This window comes from Acartia tonsa, chromosome 11 (assembly GCF_053477335.1).
Source record: "Acartia tonsa isolate MP-2025a chromosome 11, ASM5347733v1, whole genome shotgun sequence".
Lineage (NCBI taxonomy): Eukaryota > Metazoa > Arthropoda > Copepoda > Calanoida > Acartiidae > Acartia > Acartia tonsa.
In genome coordinates, this window is record NC_137270.1 from 12,404,209 (window position 1) to 12,416,951 (window position 12,743).

The 12,743-nt window shown below is 33.5% G+C and overlaps 1 protein-coding gene across 1 annotated transcript; it reads left to right on the top strand.

Moving 5' to 3' along the window:
* The first annotated feature begins 2,990 nt into the window (after positions 1 to 2,990).
* Positions 2,991 to 7,952, top strand: LOC145331038 (uncharacterized). The gene is made up of 6 exons (XM_080175650.1): positions 2,991 to 3,078; positions 3,621 to 3,677; positions 5,396 to 5,457; positions 6,256 to 6,336; positions 7,012 to 7,069; positions 7,675 to 7,952. Exons 1-6 carry the CDS (start codon positions 3,062 to 3,064, stop codon positions 7,811 to 7,813), a joined length of 414 nt encoding a protein of 137 aa, XP_080031776.1. The 5' UTR covers positions 2,991 to 3,061; the 3' UTR covers positions 7,814 to 7,952.
* The last annotated feature ends 4,791 nt before the right edge of the window (positions 7,953 to 12,743 follow it).

Consider the following 12,743-nt stretch of genomic DNA (forward strand, 5'->3'; position numbering starts at 1 on the left):
CAAAAGTAACAAAGCTGCTGGGCCAGACCTTATCCCAATTGAAACCATTAAAGCAGGAGGCGAACCATTGAAGAATCTGATCCTAGAACTCTTGAACTTAGCTTGGAATACAGGTACAGTTCCAGAGGAGTGGAATCATTCAATTATCTGTCCTATTTTCAAAAACAAGGGGGATCCTCTAGAATGCTCCAATCATCGTGGAATATCACTTATGAGTCATGTTGGTAAACTTTATGAGAGAATCCTTGAAATCAGACTCAGAGCCCAGGTGGAAGATCTTCTTTCAGAAAGTCAATGTGGCTTTAGACCTGGACGTGGTACAGTTGACCAGATTGCTGCCCTGAGACTTTTCCTGGACAAAAGCTGGGAACATAATATTAACCAGTATATTTGCTTTTTGGACTTGGAAAAAGCCTTTGACAGAGTGCCCAGGCATAAAATATGGGATGTTCTATATGAATCTGGTGTGGACACTAAACTTTTAAGAGCTATTAAAAGTGCTTATGTGAACCAGAAAAGCTCTGTTATTAATGGCAAAATCTACTTTACAGTAAACACTGGTGTCCGACAAGGATCAGTTCTCTCCCCCCTCCTGTTCATTGTTTACATGAATCATGTGATTCTTAAAATTGAACGGGAAAATTTTATGCTGGAGAGGCTTGGCTATGCTGATGATGTTGGACAGGCAGCTGACAGCATGCAACGACTTCAGGAAGTGATGACTACCTGGGACAGAGAACTTGCTGCTGCTGGCTTAAAATTAAACTACAAGAAGACTGAGGTTATGAAGGTTGGTAGATCTCCAGAGGAGGGTGAAATTATTATTAACGGCCATACTCTCAAGGAGACTGATAATTTTATCTATCTGGGCAGTAAACTGACCTCAAACAACCTAATTGAAGAAGAAATCAACAACAGGATATCAAAATTTACAAAAAATCTGAACTGCCTTTACCCACTTATGAAAGAAAAATCTATACCAAAAAGTGTCAAAGTTTGTATTTATTCAACTATCCTGAGGCCTGTACTTTTGTATGGATGTGAAACTTGGATTCTAACTACAAAGCTAAAGAGTAAAATCCAAGCTACTGAAATGAGAGTTCTACGTTTAATCCATGGTGTAACTAGAAGAGACAGGCTAAGAAATGACGTCATTAGAGACATTCTCAAAGTGAAATCAATTTTATTGATTATTGAGAAAAGCCAGCTGAGATGGTTTGGCCACATCATAAGAATGTCAGAGGACAGAGATGTAAAGAGAATGTTAGAATGGAAACCAAATCAACCTAGACCGATAGGAAGACCGAGAAAGAGATGGCTAGACCAGATTAAAGAGATAACTAGCAGAAAAATTGCCAACTTTGAGGAGGTCTTAAGTCTAGCCAGAGAGAGAGATGAATGGAGAAGGTTCATATGGAGGCTGATACCAGACGGACCATAGTCTACCTGGCGTACTGGTGAGAAAGGTGAGAAAAGTAAATTTGAAGGTTTTAAAAGTATAAATAAATAGGTATAAAAAGTTAGAAAAAATTATAAAAGATTATAAACTAGGGTCAAGCGGGGCATTAACCGGTAAGGGGCATTACCGGTAATTTTTTACCCACCTTCAGAAAATGACATTTTTCTCCATGTTCTAATCGACTGACAGAAAAAAACATGAAAGCAAATTTGTTTTTTATTAAATTGCCTACAAAAAAGTATAAAATGAAATTTTTGTGAGATAAATTTTAAGGGTACTTTTGGGGTCTCAAAGTCGGACGAAAAAAATTTTTGTTCAAAAATTTTTTCACCTATGTGTATAAAGATCGACCTACACAAAAATTGGTAAGACCTAGAAGTGATCCGTAAAACCTTTTGAACTAAGAATTGCCCGCTCTTTCCAAATCCGTGGAGAGCTTAAATGTAGAGTTAATATTTTTTTCAAAAATGACCAAAGTTCGCGCGGGGTATTTTTCGGTAACGTCGAAAAAAAAATTCAAATTCGATTTTTAATATCAATTTTCAGGTTTTCTTTAGTAAAATCTAAAATTCAATATGGGCTTTTTAAGAATTAGGCCAAAAAGTGAATAGAACAGATTTTTTTATATAAAAAAATTCAAATTTTATTTTGAAAGAAAATTTTTGTGAAAAAAAAATCGAAATTTCTCGTCTTATAAAAAAAATTATTTTTGACATAGAAGGAATAGTCCGATCTTTATGAAAATTTTTGTGGATAATCCCTATAACCTATACTAATTATGATTATTTATGTTTGACTGGCCGTTTGGCCGTTTTTCATCGATATTTTTTAGGTTGAAAAGACGTTACCCACAATGCCCCACCATGGGGCATTTATCAGTAATTTCTTTGAGTCCAGTTATGACAAACTTCTAAAAGTCCTAGGATAACGTCCTATTAGGACCTGATAGTCCTTTCCGTAAGCTTTCTAATGGTCTTGGTCCCATTTAAAAATATTAATATTTACCCCATTTTTTTTTCAAAAAACCGAAAAAATTACCGGTAATGCCCCGCCTCACCCTAAAAAATATCTTAATTTAAAAATTATTTCAAAAAATTCTCCCCTGAACCTTTAGGGATAAATCCCGTTAAGGCTAGGGGCGCTGGTGTATATTAAAAAGCAGCTGCAACCAGAGTTTCGGAGCCGGGAGCAGCAACATTTTTGGTGGATCCGGAGCCGTATTTTTGTTAAAAACGGCTTCGGCTCCAGATTAGCTAAAAATTATTTTTTAAAGTAATATTATAATTTGGCAACGGTCTATTTCCATATAAAAAACTGAAAAACTATTGTTACTTAACAAATAGACACTCATCCTTCTACTTTTATATAGTTTTAATCAAATAAAAGCAAAATATTTTATATTATTTATTTTATTTTATCAAATTCAATAATGAACAAAAATTGATATATTAATTTTAAGGTAGGAGCAGGAGCCGTATTTCCAGATACGGCTCGCCGGAGCCGCATCAAAATTAAACGGCTCCGACACCCTGGCTGCAACAATAAAGATAACAATATTATATCAAATATATGTAGTTAAGAGATAATTTTTACTAATTCAACATGAAAATTATCTTGGGGTAAAATATTATTATCAATACAATTTATTTTAAGTGTAGTGTATTTATATATTACTAGGTGCAGTTCACGAGCTCTAAAATGTTCAAGGGATCGATAATCTTAAAAATCGATGGATGCTTGCGGCCAAACGGCTGATCGTACATGATACGGTCTATAGATAATCTGGAATAGCCAAGATACAATGATGTACAGGAAAAGCTTGACTGAAGCAAACACGCGTAAAATTAGTCTTTTTCGACCATTTATATGTGCTACGAAAAAAAAACTGTACATTTTGGATTAATTGCTATTTTCAATCATTTCTAGGCCTTCTTTTGGCGATATATACGATGAGCCGTTTGGCCGCTAGCATCCTTTAAAGCTCATAGATTTGGAGATAATTGTTCAAAGTTTTAAATCGACAATTCTAACAAGCATAAAGAGCTAACCGTTATGTACGGACTGAAGTACATGCGAAAGGACGCAAGACACTAATTATAGAAAAGCTTCGTTTAAAAAAAAGTTAAATTAACTTGAATTAATTAGTTTACATTAATTTTAGTTTGTTGGTTTTGGTTGTTGCCGTCCATGGCAAGAGAATTATTGAAGTTCAAACAAAGTAAGATTTGATTTTTCTCGTATTCATTCGAAACCGATTTTAATCCGGTGGATTATAACTGGTTCTCTTCTTTAAGAAAAACTATTTCTTGCATCGTATTATCTCCAGTTTTCTACGAATATAAAAATGTATAATCATTAGGTTAAAACCAGCTTTATATCACGTGCCCTTGGCACCTCGGGGCTAAAAAAATTGGTTTGAATCTTATAGTTGTACATTTTATATCCGCGGAAAGCTGTTAATAATCCGATACGAGACATAGTTTTTCTTATGGATGAGAACCATTAAAATTGCAGCGAGTTTTTACAAGCTTTGACGTGTTGGAAGTTACTTTCTTGCAGGGAGTCGGCAGCCACGCGTCAGCTGCAACTAAACCTCAATTTGAAACCCCTTTAAATGTTTGGGAAATTTTTTAAAATCGGGATTGCCATGTTTAGTTTAGGTTTAGACTTCCAGCTGATTTTTAAAATAGTAAAAGGTTGATTTCCCTGAGGCTTACAGGTGGTTGACGCGCCGCTGCCGAGCCCTGCCTTCATGATTGGCATCAGCTTATTTAAAATTATTTTAATCTTTACCACGCAAATACTTGTTCTATAGGGCTTACTCCCGCACAATGTTGTTTGTAACCTTGAAACTAAATATTATCCTACAAGTTATCTCGTTTGGGTGAGGCTAAACTGTCAGGTATAACAGTCAAGGATAATAATGTCTTCTTTTCTGTCCAAACAGGTTATTGTAAAAGTAACACCCAACAGACCATGGACGCGTTGATTGAAAGACCTTTGTCTGGAAGTTATACCTGTGCATGGTAATGATTTGCTCATGTTTATGTGTCAATGTATTTCTCCTACACCTTGCGCCTAATATAGCAGCAATATTTACCATTTCAAATGTCCAATAATCTTGAAATAGATAGATATAATATGTTTATTGGTCAGTTCTTTATGCAGAAGGATGGGAGGGGATCGGGTAATGGGAGGGATAAGGGAAATCGTTATTTTAGCCCGCTAAAAGTTCTTGCTTTTTTATAGTCATTTTTGTTTTAGGAATAAATATAGAGTTTGTGGATATTGTGAGAGATTCTCACATACCCTGAAAATATGATTTTTTCCAGCTGGCTAATATATCCCCAATATTACCACATCCACCCCTTCTTATGACTTCACCCATGAACATTAAGATATATGTATAAGTTGGAAGGAATTTTAATGTTAGGGGGAGATTTGAAATCTGCATCAAATTTTAAGGATTTTTTATAATATTTGTTTTTTTTTTGTATAATTCTTTATCTAAAAGCGGAATTACAATTTAAGTTAATAAATTTTGATCAATAGGATAGATGGATTGAAAGCTACCTGAGCTCTAATTGGTACGACACTCAAGCTTCTCCAATCAGAGCGCAGATAGTTTTCAATCCACCAATCACAGATGTCAAAATTAAGTAACTTAAGTTGTATTTCCGCTTTTAGATAAAGAATTATACAAAAAACGAATTTTATAAAAAATCTCCCCCTGACATTAAAATTCCTTCAAACTTATATATCTTAATGAACATGGAGGATCATATTGGCAGATATCTGACGACTATATTAGCAAACTAAATTTCCAGCATAAATTCCCACGTCACAATATCCACGTATTCTATATCCATTGTTATTCCTCAATGCACGATTGGGTTCTTGTTTTTCCATTGTTTTTTTTTGTCGTCTTTGTTTTAGAACTAGCGAAGGGCAGTGGACTGGCACAAATGATTGGATTGGAGTTGGATTCTTTGCTGCAGGTATAATATATCCTCGAGTTATTTAATACCTATATTTACGACAACTTTTCTTTCACTTAAACTGCCAATTTTAAACATTCACAGACCAGCTTGTTTTGTTATATCAAGATCCATATAGGAAAGAAACGCTATGAGTGAGTTTTCCAATCATAGAGTGTTAAACACTCATAACTCTAATAATTCTTAATATACTCTAATCGATCATTAAGATACCACCAATTAGACTATTTTGTATGGATAAACTAAATTTTTTATTATATATATAAGTTCATTAATTATGAATATCTACATACATACTATAGGCTTCGTCCTTAAAGGACTCTTGTGGTACTTAAATTTAAAATTTAAAAAAGCTAAAATAAATCTTAGGGGTTTTGGAGGGTGGAGTTACCCTTTGCCGAAATTTAAATATTACATCCTCTTCCATGTTGCAGAACAGAACGTTTTTTTTCGATTGCAGGAATTGTTATTTCTTTCATCGTATTATAAACCGCTTTCCGCGGATATAGAATGTAAAATTATATTTCTACACCGCGGGTCTAAAAAAACTGGTTTTTATCTTATGATTGTACATTTTATATTCGTAGAAAGCGGTTTATAATAAGATGCTAGACATAGTTTTTTCGTATTGATGAGAACCGGTTCCTATCCACCGGATTCGAATGAATACGAGAAATAGACTTATTTTTTCCGATCTTCCAACACTACTGAAGTAGAATATTCAGTGAATAATATTATGTTATTGTGTCTGATTGACCATCTAGGAGAATAAATCTATATATCTACTTTTCCATGCAGAATTTGCAGATCACTGTAGAATCCAATATTTGGACAGTCAAGCAGATGATTTTGAACCTGGACACACTGATGTTTTTACAGGTAATGGATACAGAATACGTGAATGTAATGACAGGGGAATTTTTGTTGTTAATTTGGGTTGCTAATACAGTTCTTAGATATTAGTAAATACATTCCTCGATGGCTAGGGGAGGGGATTTGGTGAAGTCTCTACAATTAGGGTCTGTATGTCACTACTTAAAACCTTTAGTCAATGCATGTGTGGTATTGTGTAACCACGGCAAGGGGGAGGGGGACGCGGGTCCCCTTCCAACTGACCTGACCTTCCCCTCTACCTTCGCCCCCATTGGACACCACCAGCCAGGTGAACCAGCCTAGCCAACACCCCCTTCATCACAGAACCACCCAACCAACTGCGGCCTACCATAAATCTATTTATAACCTCCTACTATTCACCTATCTCTGTAAAATTCTGTATATAAGTTATATTGTTTTGTTCAGTTGATTCAGTAAATATAATGCTGCCAAACTGATAGCAACTGCTTATCATTCTTCCCTGCTAAACGAGCCGCTTATTATCAGTAGCTGCGGTCGCCGTCGTTCGGACTTAACGCCGTATAGGGACCCGCCGTTTGGGTAGCCATATCAGTCCAGCGATTTTTTTCAGTGCATACAGCCAGACAAACAAACAGACAGAAATCCCGCCTCTTTTTTTATAAGAAAAGAATTATGAGCTTGTCATTAAAATGATTATAGGTGTTCAGCTGATGGCCTGTGAAATTTATGACTTCCAAGGAGAGGTAGCGTTTGCCAGGTACAAATTTTAAGAATTAAGAGTAAGGATTATGCTATTCTACAGTAAAGAGGTTTTTTTTAAAAAGATATCTCAAAATAAACTTTTTTTCTTTCTTTTTCCTTAATTTTCTTCATTATTTTTTTGAAAACTGCAACTTATAAACAATCTATCAAACTTAAATCTGTCACTATTCTATCCATCAACAGTCTTGTATCAAACTATTTTTCAATTAATCTATCTATCTATATTAATCTTCCATATTTTCCATCAATCCATCTTTTCTTATCTATTAGTTTACTTAACCCTCCAAATATTAATTTCAAATGATTGATCTATATATCCATCTTATAATTTGCATATTTACATCTATCTCTCTATCAATCTACAAATCAATGATGTCATCCAGAATTGAAACTACCATATTTTCATGTTCATCTTTCTCTCATTAAATCAATACTCTGTAGCTGGACAAAGTGTCTAAAAAAATCAGCATTGTGACGTCATAAAAATGAGTGATTATCCTTCTCTTTTTTAAGGGTTTTCTTTCCTACTTCTCATCTCATCTCTCTCATTTTTATGACGTCAAATGGATGAGACACTTTGTCCAGCTACAATGCTTTCAGTGTGAATCATTCTGGAGCAGATGCCTGGACGTTTGACTGGATCCGGGTCTTCTTTGATGACGACTCGCTGGTGACCTGCACAAACCACTCCCCCACCATGGTGGACCATGATGCTGCTGTGGATGTGCCCTGCGCCTAGTCACGTAACTATGAGATGGATTTTGTGGGTATATGGAAGTTTTGAGACTTGCAGAAAAACAATTGATGTTTTTTTGTTTAAATTGTTTTGTGGAAAAATGTTTAAATAAATAACAATAAATCCTTTTTAATGTTTCATATATTTTTTGTTATCCTTATTTTCTATGCATATAGGACTGGGACAATGGATCTAAAATTCATTTTTGGGTTTCTTGAACTTTGGGCACTAGAACCAATTAAATTTTCATATTCCAGCTAACTATTAAGACTTTGGATACTAGCGCATGCCAGGGAGTAAGGGAGGGGACAATGGTTCGAATATTCAATTTTTAGGAGTCTCAGACTTTGGGTACTGGCTTAAAGGGAATGCGCAAGAATTTATCAGTTTCTGACTGAGTTTGGGTACTTGCGCAAGGAATGCCGCTACTCACTGTGTTAGTTTTATATATTGCAGACGAATATATTTGGCTGGTTTAATAAAAAAAATTTCTCCAAAAAATATCATTTCATAGATAAAAACATTATTGTTATATTTATGTAATAAAAATTCTAAGAACCCCTAAATTTATAGTGGCACATAAACATTAGTAATTTGGGTTGAACGAGTTTCATAGAGATTTTTCTAGTAATTAATTACAGAATGGTTATGTCAGTCTGATGTACAATTAATCTAATTTTCAAATGAATGCTTTTTTTCTTGGAACTTGTTTTCTTATTTTATCGTTTTCTAAATTTATCAACACCCCTTTAGAATTTGCTTAAAATTTTCCGGATAAATCTGGATTTCATAGCCTTTCAAGGAAACTCTTAAATTGAATTAATTGCCCATTGTCCCCTCCCTTCCTTACTCCCTGAGCGCATGCAATGCCACTAAAAAGTTATTCTACTAACAGATAAAGCTTACTGAATATAATCAATGCTAAAATTAGCAGAAAATAAAGTTCATAAAGAAAATTTAAAACAAGTTTCTTTTTAGTTGGTTAATTGTTATTCTTATACGGAAAAATACACATGATTGTGTTACTAAGGATAGCAAAAATAAAATAAAATTGAAGCTTTACTAATCTAACAGTCAAACATAGGAACCTATAACAAATACATTTATTGTTAAACATTATTTAAAAGGCTGAAAATAATCCTTTAAAAGTGTATCCCAAAATTACTTGAATATAGTATAAACATACATTTTAAAACTTGAGTATAGAGATGCATCACTGACAACAATGTACCTAATCACCTATGAATCAGGTTTTTTTAAAAGCAAAGCTTTTCTATAATTAGGGTCGGTCCGTCCGTTCGTAACGGTTAGCTTTTTTCGTTAATTTGGGCATGTTAGAATTGTCCTATCGATTTCAAATTTTGCATGGTGTTTCCTTTAGTAGTTAGGTACGATTTAGAAAGCGTAGCAACTCAATAATCATTACCAAAATTTCCGTACGTCCATTTTAAACATGTTGATTTTTTTACTTTTTTAACAACTAATTTTTATGTGATTTAATCATATGATTGATCTGTTTTTTTGTATATTGATTCCTGGGACAACAAAGTATAATGTTTTAAGAGAAGCAACTCTATAATTAAGTCCTAAATATGTAAGTATGTCCATAAACATTATCCTGTATAAAGAAGTTTTTCAACAAATTTACTTACAATTTTGCTTCGACTCTTATACATTTATATTCTGTTTATTCAGTTCTGACACTATATAAGTGTTCATGTCCGTTTGTTCTACCGTTTCAGTGCTTCGCTTTTATGGATGTTGTCATCCTTGTTTTTTTAATCTTAAATAAATTTTTAAAAAACAATAACCCTCTTTTTTTAAATTTTCCCTAAGGCATTTTGTAAGTCCGACTGGGCCCTCTAATTTTGACAGAAAGATAGTACGATTAAGAGAGAGAGAGTGTAATAGCGAGAGAGAGTGTAAGAGCGAGATAGAGAGAGATAAATTGAGAGTAAGGTAGAGTGATTGAGAGAGAGAGAAAGAGAGAGAGGAAGTGAGAGAGAGAGAGAAAGAGAGATGGAAAGAGAGAGAGAGAGAGAGAAAGAAATAGTTATTGTGTATGTGAGTCATAATCACTGCACTGATAATCATTTCAACATTAAGAAAATAGATAGTAAGGGAGAAAAGAGAGAGAGAAAGAAAAAGGAAGAGATAGATAGAGAGATAAAGAGAGTTTCTGAGTCATAATAACTGAACTAATAATCGTTTCAAGAATGATATTTTACCAACTATTGCAACAGTTTCTGTAATATCTTCTAATATTTTGTTAATAAAATATTATTAACTAGTGAAGGTACCTCTAGCATTTAGGGCCTCCGTAATTAAAGGGAAAGATGTGGACAGAAAAATGGCATAAAACCATCCCATATTTAATCCCAATAAAATACAAAATATCCTTAAAGTTAAACTATCCTAGGGCATGAAGTGAAGCTTCCCTGAAATATAAAACTCATACAGCTCAGTAGTTCTTCAGATCTTGAGCTACAGACAAAAAAAACTTACTACAGAAGTAAATCATATCCCAACCCTATTAGAAGTAGCCAAAAACACAACCAGAATTTGTGTGTTTTAGACGATAAATTTACTTTAGATAATACTAGCGGTTTTGCCCATATTTTTTGAGGGAGTGGGGTATTTTTTTCTATCTGCGGGTTAAGCCAATTTGGTTGATGAGATTTTTTTTACCTGACAATTTTTGTTTTAACAAGGATGACAACATTCATAAAAGCGAAGCAATGAAACGGTAGGACAAACGGACATTAACGCTTGTATAGTGTCTGAACTGAATAATTAGGATATAAAAGTATAAGAGTCGAAGCAAAATTGTAAGTAAATTTGTTAAAAAACTGCTTGATACAGGATAATGTTTATGGACATACTTGCATTTTTAGGACTTGATTATAGAGTTGCTTCGCTTATGATATTGTTCTTTGTTTTCCCAGGAATCAATATACCAAAAATCAGATCAAACGGATAAAGAGATCACATAAAAATTTGTTGTTAAAAAAGTAGAAAAATCAAAATGTTTAAAATGGACGTACGGACATTCTGGTATTGATTATAGAGTTGCTACGCTTTCTAAATCGTACCTAACTACTACATGAATCACCATGCAAAGTTTGAAATCGATAGGACAATTCTAACATGTCTAAATTAACGAATAAAAGCTATTTATCTCAGACGGACGTACGGACTTTAATTATAGAAAAGCTTCGCTTTTAAAAATTAGATTTTTTTAAGACAGACAGACATGCATCCTAACTCCTTTATATTATGACAAATTTTGTAAAAAATAATAAATTATTACTATTTATGACTTTAGGGAAGTTTAAATTTGAAAATAAAATTCTTAAAATTTTACCTCATAGACATGAAATAAAATAAAATGATGACGTCAAGAGTGTGAGACAAGAAAGAGCGGGAAACGAATGGATCTATTATTACTTGGATCTTGCACCAGATATTCATGTATTCTAATATAGTGAAACTGTATAACGATATCCCTCAACCTCCCCCTTTAACCTCTCCCCTCCCATCCTTGAACGAGCTGACCAATAAATAATGTTAGCAACCTAAATTGGCGAAATTTTTCTCCTGTCATAATATCCACGTATATTCTACATCCACTGGAAAATGATTGATATTGTTTGTTGGTGCGCGCGCTTAATAATAATATTATACGCATTAAGCGTACTTTTCTTGTAGACTTTTGTAAAACACAAAATTTCTGATATTAACTGTTGTTAAGAAAGGATGTAATAGAAACGGTAGAGAGTTACTCATGTCTATAATTATCTTTCTATTTATCCTAGCAAACTTTTGTCTCTCCTGAAATTAAAAATTTAAGTACATCATTGCGACAATATTTGCAATCATTTTAGCGGTAAATAAAGATTTTGTGTAGTTTTACTGAAATTTATGAAAATTATTAAAGACTTTTACATCCTTAAAAGCGAAGCTCTGAAATGGTAAGACAAACTAACATTAACACTTGTAGAGTGTCAGAATTGAATAATCAGAATATAAATGTCTAAACGTAGAAACGAAAAGTAAATTTGTTGAAAAACTGCTTAGATACAGGATATAGTTTAAGGACATACTTACATTTTAGGACTTGATTATAGAGATGCTTCGCTTATAACATTGTACTTTGTTGTCCTTGGAATCAGTATTCCAAAAATAAGATCAGAAAATTGATGCCATAAAATTTTGTTGTTAAAAAAGGTAAAGATCAACATGTTTAAAATGACTTTACAGTTGTTACGCTTTCTAATTTGTACCTAACTGCTACAGTAATCACCATACAAAGTTTTCAATTAACGAAAAGAGCTGACTGTCCGTGATTAACGGACGTATGAACGGACCGGCCCTATTTATAGAAAAGCCTCGCTTTTAAAATTTTTTACAAGGTTTATAGTAATGTAGGAGAGTAACTTAGTAAAGTTTATGTAATGTTCGATGTTTTCAATTCAAATATGCTTACTTAAAAACACAAGACAACACCAAAAAAATCATGATTAGACATATGGACAAAGTAGATAATAGAGCAGTTGTGCAGTGTCAAAAAATATGTATAAGCTAAAAACCCTTCTATATAATCGTAGCATGACACACAGACGGGCCAAGTAAATTATGTTTCCCACATACCGCTTAAACAGGCGTATGAACGAAAAAAAAGCACAAGATGACATGGATGCCAACTTTTCTTAATGGCAAATTTATATTAAAATACTATGATACTCCTGATAAACAAATTTACAACTAAATTGGAAATAACCCCTTTCTTTGTCTCTCACGCTCTTCGCCTCCCCTTTTCCCCCTTTGATCTGGATTTTTTGTCAATGGTAATTGGTATGATTCACTAATCACAGTCTATGGTTATTCAGTACGTCGGAGTATTTCATGTAGTGAAGACATATCTAAATGTGTA

Coding starts and splice junctions, on each gene's coding strand:
- LOC145331038 (XM_080175650.1), top strand. Junction 6,337..7,011: donor ACACACTGATGTTTTTACAG/GTAATGGATACA, acceptor AAATGATTATAG/GTGTTCAGCTGATGGCCTGT. Junction 7,070..7,674: donor GGAGAGGTAGCGTTTGCCAG/GTACAAATTTTA, acceptor CAATGCTTTCAG/TGTGAATCATTCTGGAGCAG.